Raw genomic sequence first — 16,244 nt, forward strand, 5'->3', positions numbered from 1 at the left:
GCCGAGAGAGCGACCATGACCGTCCAAATGTCCGTCTAGCTCTGTAACGACAGAGTACTCGGGCTAGCCTTTGGTCTAATTCACTAAACTCTAACAATTTTCCCATTTAGCAGAAAAACTTGCAAAGATATCAATTAAAGGGACTGCCCCGAGTTTGCAATCATTGTAAGATGTTTGTGATAACAGAGCCTTGTTGGCGACTACTATTTCATACTAAATACATTTTCTTGTTAAGAATACCAGTGTCTGTTTGCGGTCGTATACTGATGTTTGTAGCACTCAGTTTTTACTTTAATTCGTGATATATATGTTTTCGTACGTACAAAATTATTGGGAGGTAAAATCCGGTTTGGGCTACTACAAGCATTAGGACAACAACAAATACTTTGTACATACAGACACTGATATTCTAATTAAGAAAATATATTTAATTTCTCTGTTATGTCATTAGAAAGGCTATATTGGTCGGAATCATTTTACAATTTAGCATTGTAAACTCAGGACTGTCCCTTTAAAGACCTTAGTTTCAACTCGTAAAAATGGACACGAAGTTTAGTTAAAGGGACACACCCTAGTTACGGCTAGTTGTTAACCATTACGGCGTCGTAAAAATGGACACTAAGTTTAGTTAAACTACACCAATAAATAATGACTTTATGTCAATATAACTGTCAGTGTTTTTAATAACTTTATAATGGAGAATTATGGAATCATCGTTCCATTACTGAAAAATAATGGAGCGTTGAGGCAATACAGTGACATCACAGGTGTATTTTAAGTTGGGGAATATCCTCGTAACTCTCCATTCCTAACGGGCCTCGTCTCCATTATTTTTCAGAAATGGAGTTACTCGGACATTCCCCTATACTTAATGTACAAACCTGCAACACATTTCGATAAAGTTACAACAGAGTGAAAGAAGAGTCTGTGACGTTAAAACCGGAAAATATCGTTAAAAAATAGACTAGAACTCGAATCAATAACCGCTTCTTCTCAAATGCGTGTGCGTTTTTTAAAATATGATAAATGAATTTTGTGATATTAAAAACACCAGGATGACCAGAAACACTTCGGATGTACAGAAATGGATAAACTAAACAATAAAATATAAGTAATGTTTGATTTCAGTGATGATAAACGTCTCTAATAGTGAAAAATATGCTGTAGTGTTTAAAAACTAGGGTCTGTCCCTTTAAGCACCTGATACAGAGTTTGTATAATAACAATAAAAACAAGGTAATAGTACACATATGCAATACTTACATAGCATATACATAGTGTTTTCCCTAGATAGTTTTAGCATGGTAAGGCACCATGCCTCAAATGTTTGCACCACTTTTCCGTAATCAGTGCCATGCTGGCACAAGCCTTTGTATTATTAATTATTAAAATATGCCCGATATATATTTTGCCATTCATATACTAAAGCAAGCCTATACTAAAGCACTTTGTAAATATTATATTATTACAATGTATATGGTTTGAGTGAATAAAGAATTAAAAAAAAAACATCTTTGGGGTACCAAACCAAAAAAACCTATCCATGCAATAACAAGTCATAAACATGCATTCTGAGAACACTGTCAAAGCAATACAAGTCGCCTACCAGGCCCCACAAAGGTCAAGAGCCATAACTCTGTCAAACGTGGATAAATTACAGTTGTGGTCCTTGAATAAATTTTCTTGAAAGTCAAACTTGATCTGGTCGTAAAACTGGTAAATCCCCATCAAAGTCAAACTGGTCGTAAAACTGGTAAATCCCCATCAAAGTCAAACTAGATTTGTAACTGCACATGATAAAGCTATATAAAAAATTTCAGGTAAATATCTTGTGGCATTGTGGGAAAAACAAATGGTCGGAAAACTATATGGTGGACTGAAGGGCAGAAACCAAACCTACAGCTCCCCCCCCCCCCCCCCCCCCCCCCCCCCGCACCATTGTTCGGTGGTGTCTGTTGTCCTCGTTCTGTCAATGGTCACAATATTTGAGTACATATTGTCTTTACCCTACATATTCTCTATTTAAAGCCTGTGACCGTTACACATTGATGTTGGGCGTACTACTTCTTTTGTCAAGAAAAATAACGCTCTAGCGCCCAACCCCACTCCACCCCACACCACCCCACACCACCCAATAATTCGGAATTAAAAAAAATATATATAGGTAGTAAATCACAAGACAGAGATGAATTTTACTTGTAGAATGCAGGAAGTTGCATATCATGACATCTAGTTTTCAAACGTTTACGGGGAAGCATACCCCCTCCCCCCAAACCCCCTAGAAACTTTCATTTGCGTCTTCTATCTCAGTCAGTCCCCACCCCACCCCACCCCACCCAATATCTACTTACTACCGCCGTGTCTGGGGTTAGCATCAGTCAAATGGTCGATCAACAACAGTGTTGCAGTCAGTCCCCACCCCACCAGTCAGATTATTACCATGTTTTCGGGGTGGGGGGTGGGGGGTGGGGGGTGTGTATTAAACAAATTAAGATTTGCAAAATAACCCTCCCCTAACACAAAGGGCGTATGAACCTTAAAGACAGACCCCCCCCACCCCACCCCTCCCTCCCCTCCCATCAACCATCAGTGATTTGACTCATTACACCAGCACATCACTCTCAGTGTCCCTAATTGAAAGCTGGACAAGCATGGGGCATCTTCCCATATGCCTATTTTTGGATCAAGCGTCAACACTGTTGCATGTCAAAAGAAAAATTTCGTCCGGTGTCCTCGCAGGCTCGTTCCCATGGTGCGGGTTTGCATTTTGCCATCCGTAACCGATCCATGACGTCAAACTTGATGTACAAATCTGAAAATTAACGAATAGTCTTTAGATATCTGTGTTACCTAAACATGATGACGAATGTGACGGTACATGCTCTTAAATTTGTTTCGCCTGTGGCGATTTTAATTGTGTTAGAGGGCCGTGTGCAGTTTCATTGCCCGTAGCCCAGGTGGGCAACTTGTTACGTAATACTTCGCGCGATCGGGCATTCCAATATGCACTTAGTGAAGCTGTGGAGGCCATGTGGCGAGTAGTTATGTAATACCTCTGCGAGTGCGGTTTCGACGACCGTGATTTGGCTACGATGGCGTCAGTAAGTCTGACGATCAGAGAGAAATATACCGACTCTAGTAGAGTTGGAATATGAGATGATACGTGAGGTACCGCCTTGTTCCCCCAGGCGTATCCTGATTCATAATAAATAGCTAGTGTTTTAGAGATATCGAGGAGAAACATTTGGAAGGCGTCCAGGAGGAACGTAGTCCGTTTGGACTGGTAAATATTTTATTTCTGCTCTGTGTATAACCTTGATGTGATTGATGTGACTTTAAATATTTTGATACTGTATTATACCAATATTCTTTAGACAGGGTCTTCGGTCATCTGACGAAGTAAATCGTAGACTTCTTGTTCTAATTTTATACGAGTTTGGTAATATAAAGCTTAGCCAGTCATCCTAGACGACCTAGGTACACTGTAGGTTATTGTCTTTATTGTGATCGGTACCAGTATTAATTCTGTGTTACAAGGTTACTGAATGAGTAGTTAGGGGTAATTAAAAATTAACCCGTTAGGATTAGAGCTGTAATTCCTTTATTAATTAAGTTCCCCTGGAAGCGTTCCTAAATTATCACACGTTACTGAACGAGTAGTAAGGGTTAATTAAAAATTAACCAGTTATTAATTAACTTCTCCTGGAAGCGTTTCTCAATTATCACACGCGTGGGTGTTGTGTAACGGGGGGGGGGATTCGCATATTGTGAACTAGGCACCGCCTGCACTGGCAGGTGCAAGGGAGCACCAGCAGCCCGATCAAATCGGTAGCAGGCGGGTGGGGGTGGTGGTGGTGCTATGGAATTTGAATGGAGCAGTTAAATGCCAAAGAGAAAAGGGTGCGCAATTTTGATTGAGGGAATTTGGCGCAATTTTGAACGGTCAGTCGAAAGGTAAATGGCCGAGCTAATATAGGTTTTGATATTAGTGAATCGAAAGTAGCTAAAAAAAAATCGTTTGGCGACTGAAACATTTTATACGGTGGCCCCCTGGCGATTAAACAAAAGTTGATATAAAGAGATCAGCAAGTCACAGAAGGGAACGATTCGGGCGAAATAGTCGCTGTATACTATTTATTATTATTATTATTATTTCAACTTATTTTCGTACTGATGTCCAATTAAGGCTGAAGAACGCTGTCCTGGGCACACACTTCAGCTATCTGGGCTGTCTGTCCAGGACAATGGGTTATAGTTAATTGTTAGTGGTTAGTGAGAGAGAAAAGGGTGTAGTGGCCGAGGCCAGTGGCTGTAAACTATCAAACTTCAACGTGTAAAAAAGGCCTATTTATACAGAACGCGAACACGAATGCCGCGACTCTTGGCACGATTTTCCGCACGAATCATCATTCCAACAGAAAGCGGTAAATGTGTCGGAAAGTGGCAACAACTTTTATATATTTATTTACCAAAACATACAGTCTAGAGGCGTAAAACAGACGTGCACATATTATATACAGACTAGAATAGTATTCATAGACGGGGATGATTATAATACATAAACATACATAGAATAATACATTGTACATCAATAACAAATTTGTAGTTTACATTAAATATACATGTATAATACTTTTGTCAGGTGCGTGTACACGGGGAGTATTTTGGGGGTGACTTCGAAATCCCTGCCTGGGCATATAAAAATCATCACATCATCGATAATAAGATCAATACGAAAACAGACCGCCACCATGTGTTCGGAAATGATCAAAGTTAAATTTTAAGAAGTAAATATTATCTAATATGTATAAGTAAAGTAAAGTTTGTTTTATTTAACGACGCCACTGGTCTGATTTTTTTTATTTTATCATCGGCTATGGGACGTCATTGGTCATATGGTCATTCTGATACTGTTTTTTAGAGGAAACCTGCCGTCGCCACATAGGCTACTCTTTTACGACAGGCAGCAAGGGATCTTTTATTTGCGCTTCCCACAGGCAGGATAGCACAAATTCTTTGTGGAACCACCAGTTATGGATCACTAGTCGGTGCAAGTGGTTTACACCTACCCATTGAGCCTTGCGGAGCACTCACTCAGGGTTTGGAGCCGGTATCTGGATTAAAAATCCCATTCCTCGACTGGGATCCGAACCCAGTACCTAACAGCCTGTAGACCGATGGCCTAACCACGACGCCACCGAAGCCGATAAGAGTAGAGTAGAGTACGAGTAAAATATATCTGAATAGTTATGAAATATTTTGTTGTGCGCGTTATGAAACACTATTTAAAAGGAAAGAAAAAGTGTTTTATAAAACATTACGGCTGTGTAAATAACTTGAACCAAAAATGAAAAGACGATCACATGACTAACAGAGATCAGGATCTCGATAAACATTTTATGCAGTACGCAAACACATCATCAGCATAAAGTAGAAATCCAGTTAACTATCGGTGAATCCCGAATATATCCTAAAATTTCTCCCTATTTCCATGGAAAATACTAAATACTATTTTTTTTTAAACTGATTTGTAAGTAATAAAATGTATCATTAATGCATAATTAAAAAGCAGAGAGAAAAATAATTCAAATAATATTAATAATTTGTATTTGTGCATCAAATAAATTAAACCAATTGATTACATTAAACATTTTAATTTTTTAAATGCAACTGTTAAACGAACAACAAAACACACACACACACACACACACACACACACACACACACACATAAAAAATAAAAATAAAAATAAAATAAAATAAATAGATTAAATAAAAATAAATAAATAAAAACACGCACACACATTTTCAAACTTGTATTTCTGCATAAAGGTGCAATGTCAAAGTTACAATAATGACAGTTCCCACCAATTTTTTGAAACATAAAGTTTATACGTTCAGCTATATACCTATAACAATGTACAACTATATAATTCCATTTATGTGTAGATTTGGGTTTTTTTTAAAGGGGAATCTTGAGAGTGTGTTACACGTATTAACAAGTGACGTCACTGTTTTATGCGTACACATTCAATACACTAAGTTTACCCAGAATTCTGTGTAGTCAACAAAAATAAACAAAGATGGCGGCCATGTTATATTTAGCCACACATTATTCGGGGAAACACCTCTTAGTAATGTTTCATGAGGATTATTACAATCACGTTGGATTTCATAAAGTGTTATGGTAGAGACTTAGAATTTACTTGGAACCGACAATTTACTCAACAGTTATGGATATGTAGGCTATTTACCGAGTACGTATATCAATTGTACAGTTTTATTTCTCTGATGCACGAAATAATTTTGAAGGTACCTTAATATTTGCATCAATCGTTTACTCACACCAACTCCCCCCTCTCACACACACACATGCACACACACACACACACACACCAACTCCCTCAAACACACACCAACTCCCCTCACACACACACACCAACTCCCTCCTCACACACACACACACACCAACTCTCCCCCCCCCCACACACACACACAGCAAAAACTCAGTGACACATACAAACATAAACACACACACACACACCAACTCCCCCCTCACACACACACACTAACTCCCCCCTCACACACACCAACTCCCCCTCTCTCTCACACACACACACACCAACTCCCCCCTCAGACACACACACACCAACTCCCCCCTCACACACACACACCAACTCCCCCTAAAACTCACATACACACACACCAACTCCCCCCTCACACACACACACACACCAACGCCCCTCACACACACACGCACACAAAAACTCAGTGACACATACAAACATAAACACACGCACACACACACAACAACAAAAACTCAGTGACGCATACACACATAAACACACAAACACACACACACACACACCAAAAACTCAGTGACGCATACACACATAAACACACACACACATGCATACACACACACACACTTTGCCACATATATATATACATAAACTATATCGGCATTTGGCGCCTAAAACAAAGAAGAAAACAGTTGGCTCCTGGACAGAAAAGGTAATATTGAAGGCTGATTTTCAATCTAAAGCGAGTGAACGCACTTTTCTCAACAACAAAAATTGAAGAAAAAAAAACAGAAAGAAAGAAATGCTTTATTTAACGATGCACTCGACACATTTTAACAAAAATTGAAGTCGCAGAACAAAGTTTTAACTTGTGAAAATTAACACTAAGTCTGGTTCATCTACAAACCTGTAACACATTAGGATAAAGTTACAACAGAGTAAAACAAGAGTTTGTCTTCATATGTTTTAAAATGTTTTATTTAACGATGCACTCAACACATTTTAATTACGGTTATATGGCATCGGACATATGGTTAAGGATCACACAGATATATAGAGAGGAAACCGGCTGTCACCACTTCATGGGCTACTCTTTTCGATTAGCAGCAAGGGATCTTTTATATGCACCATCCCATAGACAGGATAATACATACCACAGCCTTTGATATACCAGTCGTGGTGCACTGGCTGGAGGAGAAAAATAGATACTATCTGGTGTACGGCTACCTTCACGTATAGAGGTTAACAACCAAACGTCGGGTCCATTTTCACGGGCTACAACTAGGGTTGTGACTTTAACAATCATTAAGCCAGAAGGAGCCAGTGAAAACTGTTTAAGTGGTATAGAGGTAGCACACAGGAAAACCTGGCAGGTGTGTGGCACATTTCGGTCATGAGACAAGTACCAGTCTTGGTTGTAGACAAAGACTGGGATGTGGAGTGGACAACACAAGAAGTATAAAGATAGGATCCAAATCAACGACAAAACTGTAATACACGATCAGGGCCGTATCTCTGCACAATGCAGTCGAATGGGCATTTAGTAAAATAGTGGTTGATTCCATGAATCTGTGTCTGGTGCCTCCTCTATAGGAGGACAGCCACCCCTAGGAAGATCTTTTACTGGTGATTTCATTTCTTGCACAGTCAAAAAGAGGATTACCACTGCCAGACTAGTTTACTCCCAAACCTAGCCCGAGTACTCTTGCCGGTAGGAGAGCTAGATGAACAGTTGTCAAACCTAGCACCGGACAGAAGGCATACCGTACCATACCATACCATACCATATATCATATCATACCATACCATATACCATACCATACCATACCATACCATACCATATACCATACCATATACCAAACCATATACCATACCATACCAAACCATATACCATACCATACCAAACCATATACCATACCATACCAAACCATATACCATACCATATACCATACCATACCATATACCATACCATACCATATACCATACCATACCATACCAAACACCATACCATACCATACCATACCATACCAAACACCATACCATATCATACCATACCATACTATACCATATACCATACCATATACAATACCATATACCATACCATATTACACCATATCATACCATACCACACCATATACCATACCATACCATATACCACACCACACCACACCACGCCACACCATACCATACACCATACACCTTACCATACACCATACCATACCGCCTTACCTTTGACAATCACTGATTCCAGGTACACTAAATTGTTGTGTGGATGCATGTAAAAGAATCGCTGATCAGGTTTGATGGGTTTCCTTTTGTTGACAGAAAATTCTTCGTCCTACAACAAATAAAAAATAAAGAATACTATACAGGAGCGTCCATTTCAAAATGTATCTAAAGAGCGAAAGCGAGAGGAATACATTCGTAAACACTGGCTTGTATGATAAATGGCGTCTAACGGACACGCTGATGTCAAATAATTTAAATATCCACTAATACTAACATGTTTTATGTTGGTTTTATATGTATGGTGAAAGCCCATCAAAACTGGACCCTTAATAAACTGGAATTCCCACAAAACCAAACGTCTCTTTGTAAATATCAATACAAAACAGACACTCTTTAAACTGGACACCTATTAAAACCAGACCTTGTACCTGGTCCACTTGGTGTTCGGTTTCGATGGGTTTAACTGTATATAACCACTAGATCATTAGATGGGGGTGTAGTGGCATTACACTGGGAACCCCCCCCCTCCCCCAAATAAAACACAAAAATCCCAACAACCCCCCCCTTTCAAAAAAACAAAAAAAAAAAAAACCCACGACCGCCTTGTAGATAGCCAGCCTTCATTAGCAGAGGCTACAGTTGTATTTATGGAATTCACCTTTGTACACACTAATTAATGTACTGTAGTGGTGGTAGTAATAGTAGTAGTTGTAGTAGTAGGAGGAGGAGGAGGAGGAGTTGTAAGTAGTAGTAGTAGTGGTAATGGTAGAAGTACAAGTAGTAACTAGTAGAAGTAAAAGTAGAAGTAGTAGTAGTAGTGGTAGTAGTGGTAGAAATAGTAAGTAGTAGAAGTAGTGGTAGAAATAATAAGTAGTAGAAGTGGTGGTTGTAGTAGTAGTAGTAGTAGTAGCAGCAGCAGCAGCAGTAGTAGTAGTAGCAGTAATGGTAGAAGTACAAGTAGTAACTAGTAGAAGTAAAAGTAGAAGTAGTAGTGGTAGAAGTAGTAAGAAGTAGTAAGTAGTAGTAGTAATAGTAATGGTAGAAGTACAAGTAGTAACTAGTAGAAGTAAAAGTAGTAGTAGTAGTAGTAGTGGTAGAAGTAGTAAGAAGTAATAAGTAGTAAGTAGTAGTGGTGGTGGTGGTGGTGGTGGTAGTAGTAGTAGTAGTAGTAATGGTAGTAGTAATGGTAGAAGTACAAGTAGTAACTAGTAAAAGTAGAAGTAGTAGTAGTAGAAGTAGTAGTAGTAGTAGTAAGTACTAGTAGTAATAGTAGTAGAAGTAGCAGTAGTAGTAGTAGTGGTAGAAATATTAAGTAGTAGAAGTAGTAGTAGTGGTAGAACTAGTAAGTAGTAGAAGTAGTAGTAGTAGTAGTAATAGTAGTAGAAGTAGTAGTAGTAATAGTAGTAGTAGAAGTAGTAGTAGTAGTAGTAGTAACTAGTAGAAGTAAAAGTAGAAGTAGTAGTAGTGGTAGAAGTAGTAACTGGTAGTAGTAGTAGTAGTAGTAGTAGAAGAATTGGAAGTAGTAGTACTAGAAATAGTAGTAGTAATAGTAGTAGTAGTAGTAGAAATAGTAATAGTAGTAGTAGTAGTAGAAGCAGCAGCAGCAGTAGTAGTAGTAGTCTAAGAAGAATTCAACTTTCTAAGACGAATCCTCCAGACATCATCAGCAACACTGACTTGTGGCAGGGAACTCACCAACTAACTGTCGAAGATGAAATAAGAAGAAGGTGGATATACTCTGACATGGAACTCACCAGGCATGCTCTGACATGAAACTCACCAGGCATGCTCTGACATGGAACTCACCAGGCATGCTCTGACATGGAACTCACCAGGCATGCTCCGACATGGAACCTACCAGTCATGCTCTGACATGGAACTCACCAGGCATGCTCTGACATGGAACTCACCAGGCATGCTCTGACATGGAACTCACCAGGCATGCTCTGACATGGAACCCACCAGGCATGCTCTGACATGGAACTCACCCAGCATGCTCTGACATGGAACCCACCCGGCATGCTCTGACATGGAACCCATCAGGCAGGTTCTGACATGGAACCCACCGGGCATGCTCTGACATGGAACTCACCCAGCATGTTCTGACATGGAACCCATCAGGCAGGTTCTGACATGGAACCCACCGGGCATACTCTGACATGGAACTCACCCAGCATGTTCTGACATGGAACTCACCAGGCATGCTCTGACATGGAATTCACCAGGCATGCTCCGACATGGAACTCACCAGGCATGCTCTGACATGGAACTCACCAGGCATGCTCCGACATGGAACCCACCAGGCATGCTCCGACTTGGAACCCACCAGGCATACTCCGACATGGAACTCACCAGGCATGCTCCGACATGGAACTCACAAGGCATGCTCTGACATGGAACCCACCAGGCATGCTCCGACTTGGAACCCACCAGGCATGCTCCGACTTGGAACCCACCAGGCATGTTCTGACAGGGAACCCACCAGACATGCTCTGACAGGGAACACATCAGACATGCTCTGACATGGAACCCATCAAACATGCTCTGACAGGGAACACTTCAGACATGCTCCGACATGGAACTCACCAGGCATGCTCTGATAGGGAACACATCAGACATGCTCTGACATGGAACCCATCAAACATGCTCTGACAGGGAACACATCAGACATGCTCTGACATGGAACCCATCAAACATGCTCTGACAGGGAACACTTCAGACATGCTCCGACATGGAACTCACCAGGCATGCTCTGATAGGGAACACATCAGACATGCTCCGACATGGAACTCACCAGGCATGCTCTGACAGGGAACACATCAGACATGCTCTGACATGGAACCCATCAAACATGCTCTGACAGGGAACACTTCAGACATGCTCCGACATGGAACTCACCAGGCATGCTCTGATAGGGAACACATCAGACATGCTCCAACATGGAACCCACCAGGTATGCTCTGACATGGAACTCACCAGGCATGTTCCGACAGGGAACTCACCAGGCATGCCCTGACATGAAATCTACCAGCCATGCTCTGACATGGAACCCACACGGCATGCTCTGACATGGAACCCACACGGCATGCTCCGACATGGAACTCACACGGCATGCTCTGACATGGAACACACACGGCACGCTCTGACATGGATCCTACCAGTCAAGAAGAAACGAGGCGGCAAAGGAACCTCCAGGCGGACACCACAAATAAAAACACACCAGGCTATAACTGGACACGGCTGGAATCAAGGTGCCAGGACAGACGACTCTGGAGAACTGTTGTCAGTGGCCTATGCACCAGGAGGGACAATGGGAGTGTAATGAGGGCAAAAAAAAGAAGAAAAAAGATGCTTGCGAAATGCGGCATCAAGTAACATAGGCGTCGGAAGATTGCAGCAACTGGGTGTGTGTGTGTGTGTGTGTGTGTGTGTGTGTGTGCACTTATTAAATGCGAGTTCATATTGTGCATTTAGTGGCTCCCCCACTTTCAGAGTTGGGGGTGGGGGGTGGGGGCAGGCCCCTGCCCCCTCCCCCCTAGAATCCGAGTAAGTACAAAGAAGATGATCCCCGTGTAAATTAAACAAGAAGAAGTGTTAAAAAGACCTTCCGTATTATATTAGTATAGATAGTGGTTGGTGTTTGGGGGCACACATGTTCTTACCTCTACAAACGAAACGCTGTTGCTGAAGGTGGCGGTAAGGAATCTGTTGGATTGAACATGTTGAAGACATGCTATGAAGACCATGTTTTCATTCTCGTTCAAACCAGTAAATGTGTATTGCTTGAAAATAACTGAAACGATAGACACAAAAACAATGCACATTGAAGCGGCAACCTCGGGTCTATTTGGGGTTTTTTAATTATTATTATTATTTAACACTTTAGAATAGAACATCAACATTGGTGTTCTCATCATGGGAAGCCAAATGTCTTTGATATCGTTTTGCTTTAATAATACTCGAAAAACGTATTTCAAAACCGAGGAGCGGGAATTTATATCACTGGTTTATGTTTTTAAAAAACCCCCAACAAAACAAAACAAAGAACACACACACACACACACACACACACACACACACACACACACACACATATATATATATATATATATATATACTGAACAGAAAAAGAAACGCATGCCATAATCCAAATATGAATGTTATGTATTTTAGACAGTAGTGTACAAAACTGATGTAAACCAAAGAAAAACATTATTGATGCCCAAAGTTTTGTAACTTGAAGGAATGTTAATAGGCATCAGTCATAAATGACAACATGGGCAGACAACCCAGACAGAGTGATCAATAATCAATAGCTTGTGTCCACCATTCACAACTGCAACATACATTCTGTACATGGATCAGATGGTTAATAAAGGCCAATGGGATAAGTGGAAAGGTCTGAAGTATGGTTGCCTGAAGCTGAACTGCATTTCGTGGTCTTCTTTTTAGCTCGTCCCATAAATGTTCAATGGGGTTTAGGTCGGGACTAAGGGTTGGCCAATGCAAACGTCTGACGTTATGCTGCTGCAAGAACTGAACTGTAGCCCAAGCTGTATGTTGTCTGGTATTATCATGCTGGAAAGATTATTGCAGATGAGGAGTAACAAACGGCGCTATATGGGGTCTGAGTGCCTGGTTTATGTAATGCTGAGCTGTAACACCATCACCCCATCCAGGACCAATATTCTGGCCAAGTGTTTGATTCAGGCCAATTGCAGCCCATAGCATCACATTTGGACCACCCCATGGATCTCTTTCCATAACACTGGTCGTCATAAAGATGTCCATGTCTGTGCCACATTCGAACTCTTCCTGTAGCATTCTGTCCCGGACCAGATCACGGGAAATACTTAATCGTAGCCACCAGGATGTAACATCTCGCGAAATGTGATTTTAAGCTACGCCCTTTTTCGTAAGCCATGCCACATGTCACAAACGAGTCTGATATGTTTCCGCGGGAAATAAACATATATATGAACGAGTAGGCCTAATTCCCTAGTAAATTATGTCAAATATAGATCTGTGTTGTTGTAACGAGCATTTAATAAAATATTAAGTAATACAAATTAGTTTTATAACTGAGTGTTTTTCAATGTGTTTTTTTTCTTCTAATCTGTACTTCCGACATTCTGATGTACCTACCTAGTCCGATACACCTGCCGTCAACTCAGCAACTGAGTTTATGACAGATGTATCAGACTACAAACAACGCTGTAAAGTTAATCGGTTGTAAATGTGACATAATATTAATAATACATGAATAATATAATATATCGCATAGGTTTTTTTGGGGGTTTTTAACATCTGTATCAGATATGTAAACATGAATATATATACAGTATATGTAAAAATGAATATATAATCGTGGGTTAATTCATTATCTACCACCTACAGGTAAGGTGAGGGTTAAATGACCGAACAACTGACCTAACAATGTGGTACATGATATTTGGCTAATGTCAGGGCTTTAGATTGCACCAAAGCTACACGTGTACTATATATGCTGGGGTAGATTTTGCAAAAATTATAAACTTCAGATTTCAATTTTATCAGGGTAGATTTTCCATTTTATCTGTAATGTTAATTTCAGCTAAATAAATGCCTTCTTATGCAGACACTGAAAATTAAATATGAATATGATGGATTAATCCATTATCTAAATGATCAGGGTATATTTACAATTTGTTATTTGTAATTTTCATTTTCTATTTTTGTAAAAGTGGGGCGGGATATAGCCCAGTGGATTAAGCATTCGCTCGATGTGAGGTAAGTCTGGGATCAATCCCTGTCGGTGGACCCATTGGGCTATTTCTCGTTCCAGCCAGTGCTCCACAACTGATGTAACAAAGGCCGTGGTATGTACTATCCTGTCTGTGGGATGGTGCTTATAAAAGATCCCTTCCTGTCCGACGCCATATAGCCAGAAATATAAATGTGTTGAGTGCATCGTTACATAAAACATTTCCTTCCTTCCTTTATTTTTGTAAAAATATACCGGGTATGTGAATAACCTTACTGTATGTTTCCTATCCGTGCTAGGAATAGTTGTAGGAAAATGAGACACTTAAGAATGTAATAGGCTGTATTTTAGAGTACCTTAACCACCAACAGTACAAGATCATCCACTGAGGGTACTTTTTCCTTAATATGGTATATTAATTTATGTATTTGTTAGCTATTGATTTCTCGTTCCAGCACGACTGGCATATCAAAGGTTGTGGTATGTACTACTCTGTCTGTGGGATGCATATAAAAGATCCCTTGCTGCTAATCGAAAAGAGTAGCCCATGAAGTGCCAACAGTGGATGTCCTCTCTTGTCTATACATGTATCTGTGTGGTCCGAGTGCATCGTTAAATAAAATATTTGTATATTGTATATTTTATCTAAGTAAACACCTTCTTATGTAGACACTAATAATTAAATATGTATATGGTGGATAAATCCAATATCCAAATGATAAGGTTAGATTTCCAAATTATAAGAAATTACTATTATTATTATTTATTTTTATTTAATTAAAAAAAAATATATATATGTGAATAACCTTACTGTATGTTTACTATCAGTGCTAGGGATAGTTCTAGGAAAATTAGACACTTAAGACCCTATTGAAATAAGGTGGATTTTATAGTACCTAACTACTGGGGTTACAAGATCATCCACCAAGGATACTTTTCCCAAAATATGGTATATTTCAGCTAAGTAAACACCTTCTTATATAGACACTAACAACTAAATAAGTATATGATGGATTAATCCATTATCTAAATGATCAGGGTAGATTTCCATATTTTTTTAATTTTATTATTATAATTTAAAAGAAAGAAATGTGAATAGCCAAATGCCAATTTGGGTTCAATGTCTGCACAGTTTGGTGCACATCAATAATCTACTGGGCACCCTTGAAGAAAAATCCAAGATGGCGGACAAAATGGTGGCCAAATCAGGGAAATGGCTACAGCTTGTTTATAAATTGACAGATAAACAAAAATTATTGCATTTACCCTATGGTTGTAGGAGCCAAGGAGGGCAATGGTGCTATCAAAATTCAGATTCAACTAAATGGGCCTTGTAATATGGTGGTCCAAATTGAGAAAATTACAATAACTTCCTTATTATTCGGTACTAAAATGTAATTCTTGCATCTAACCCATGGTTTTAGGGGTCATGGAATATGATGAAAGTAGTTCAGTTCTTCTATACAAGTTAATTTTAATTATTTCAAGATGCCAACCAATACAGACAATGTACCTAAGGAGATGGAACTGTTAAAAATAAAGTGCCACTGTATATTTGTAAAATGATTAACAGAGTCAGTAAAAAAACTTGTGGGTTTAAGATAATCAATTAATAATAATAAAATAATTTGACAGATATAAAGAAGAAGTTTGTTTTGTTTAACGACACCACTAAAGCACATTGATTAATTAATCATAGGTTACTGGATGTCAAACATTTGGTAATTCTGACTCGTATGGTCATCAAAGGAAACCCACTACATTTTTCTTAATGCAGCAAGGGATATTTTATATGCACTTTCCCACAGACAGGAAAGCACATACCATGGACTCTGACCAGTTGTGGTGCACTGGTTGAAACGAGAAAGAACCCAATCAGTTGAATGGATTGACAGATGTAAAATGCATTGTAACATTATTTTACAGTGACCTTTTCTTGGCCAATAGAATGTAAGATCTTTGGTAGTGTTG

General features: G+C 39.6%; 1 protein-coding gene across 1 annotated transcript in view; it reads right to left on the bottom strand.

Annotated features, from left to right (window-relative positions):
• Positions 1–2,358: 2,358 nt before the first annotated feature.
• The window catches only part of LOC121369790, a 60,300-nt gene continuing 46,414 nt past the window's right edge, over positions 2,359–16,244 (bottom strand). Inside the window, exons 6-8 of the mRNA XM_041494864.1 lie at positions 12,193–12,323; positions 8,531–8,639; positions 2,359–2,812 (exon numbers count right to left, since the gene is read on the bottom strand). Of these exons, the coding sequence (XP_041350798.1) occupies positions 2,691–2,812; positions 8,531–8,639; positions 12,193–12,323 (362 nt within the window). The 3' untranslated portion in view covers positions 2,359–2,690. The remainder of the gene's footprint in view (positions 2,813–8,530; positions 8,640–12,192; positions 12,324–16,244) is intronic.

Source organism: Gigantopelta aegis, chromosome 1 (assembly GCF_016097555.1).
Source record: "Gigantopelta aegis isolate Gae_Host chromosome 1, Gae_host_genome, whole genome shotgun sequence".
NCBI lineage: Eukaryota > Metazoa > Mollusca > Gastropoda > Neomphalida > Peltospiridae > Gigantopelta > Gigantopelta aegis.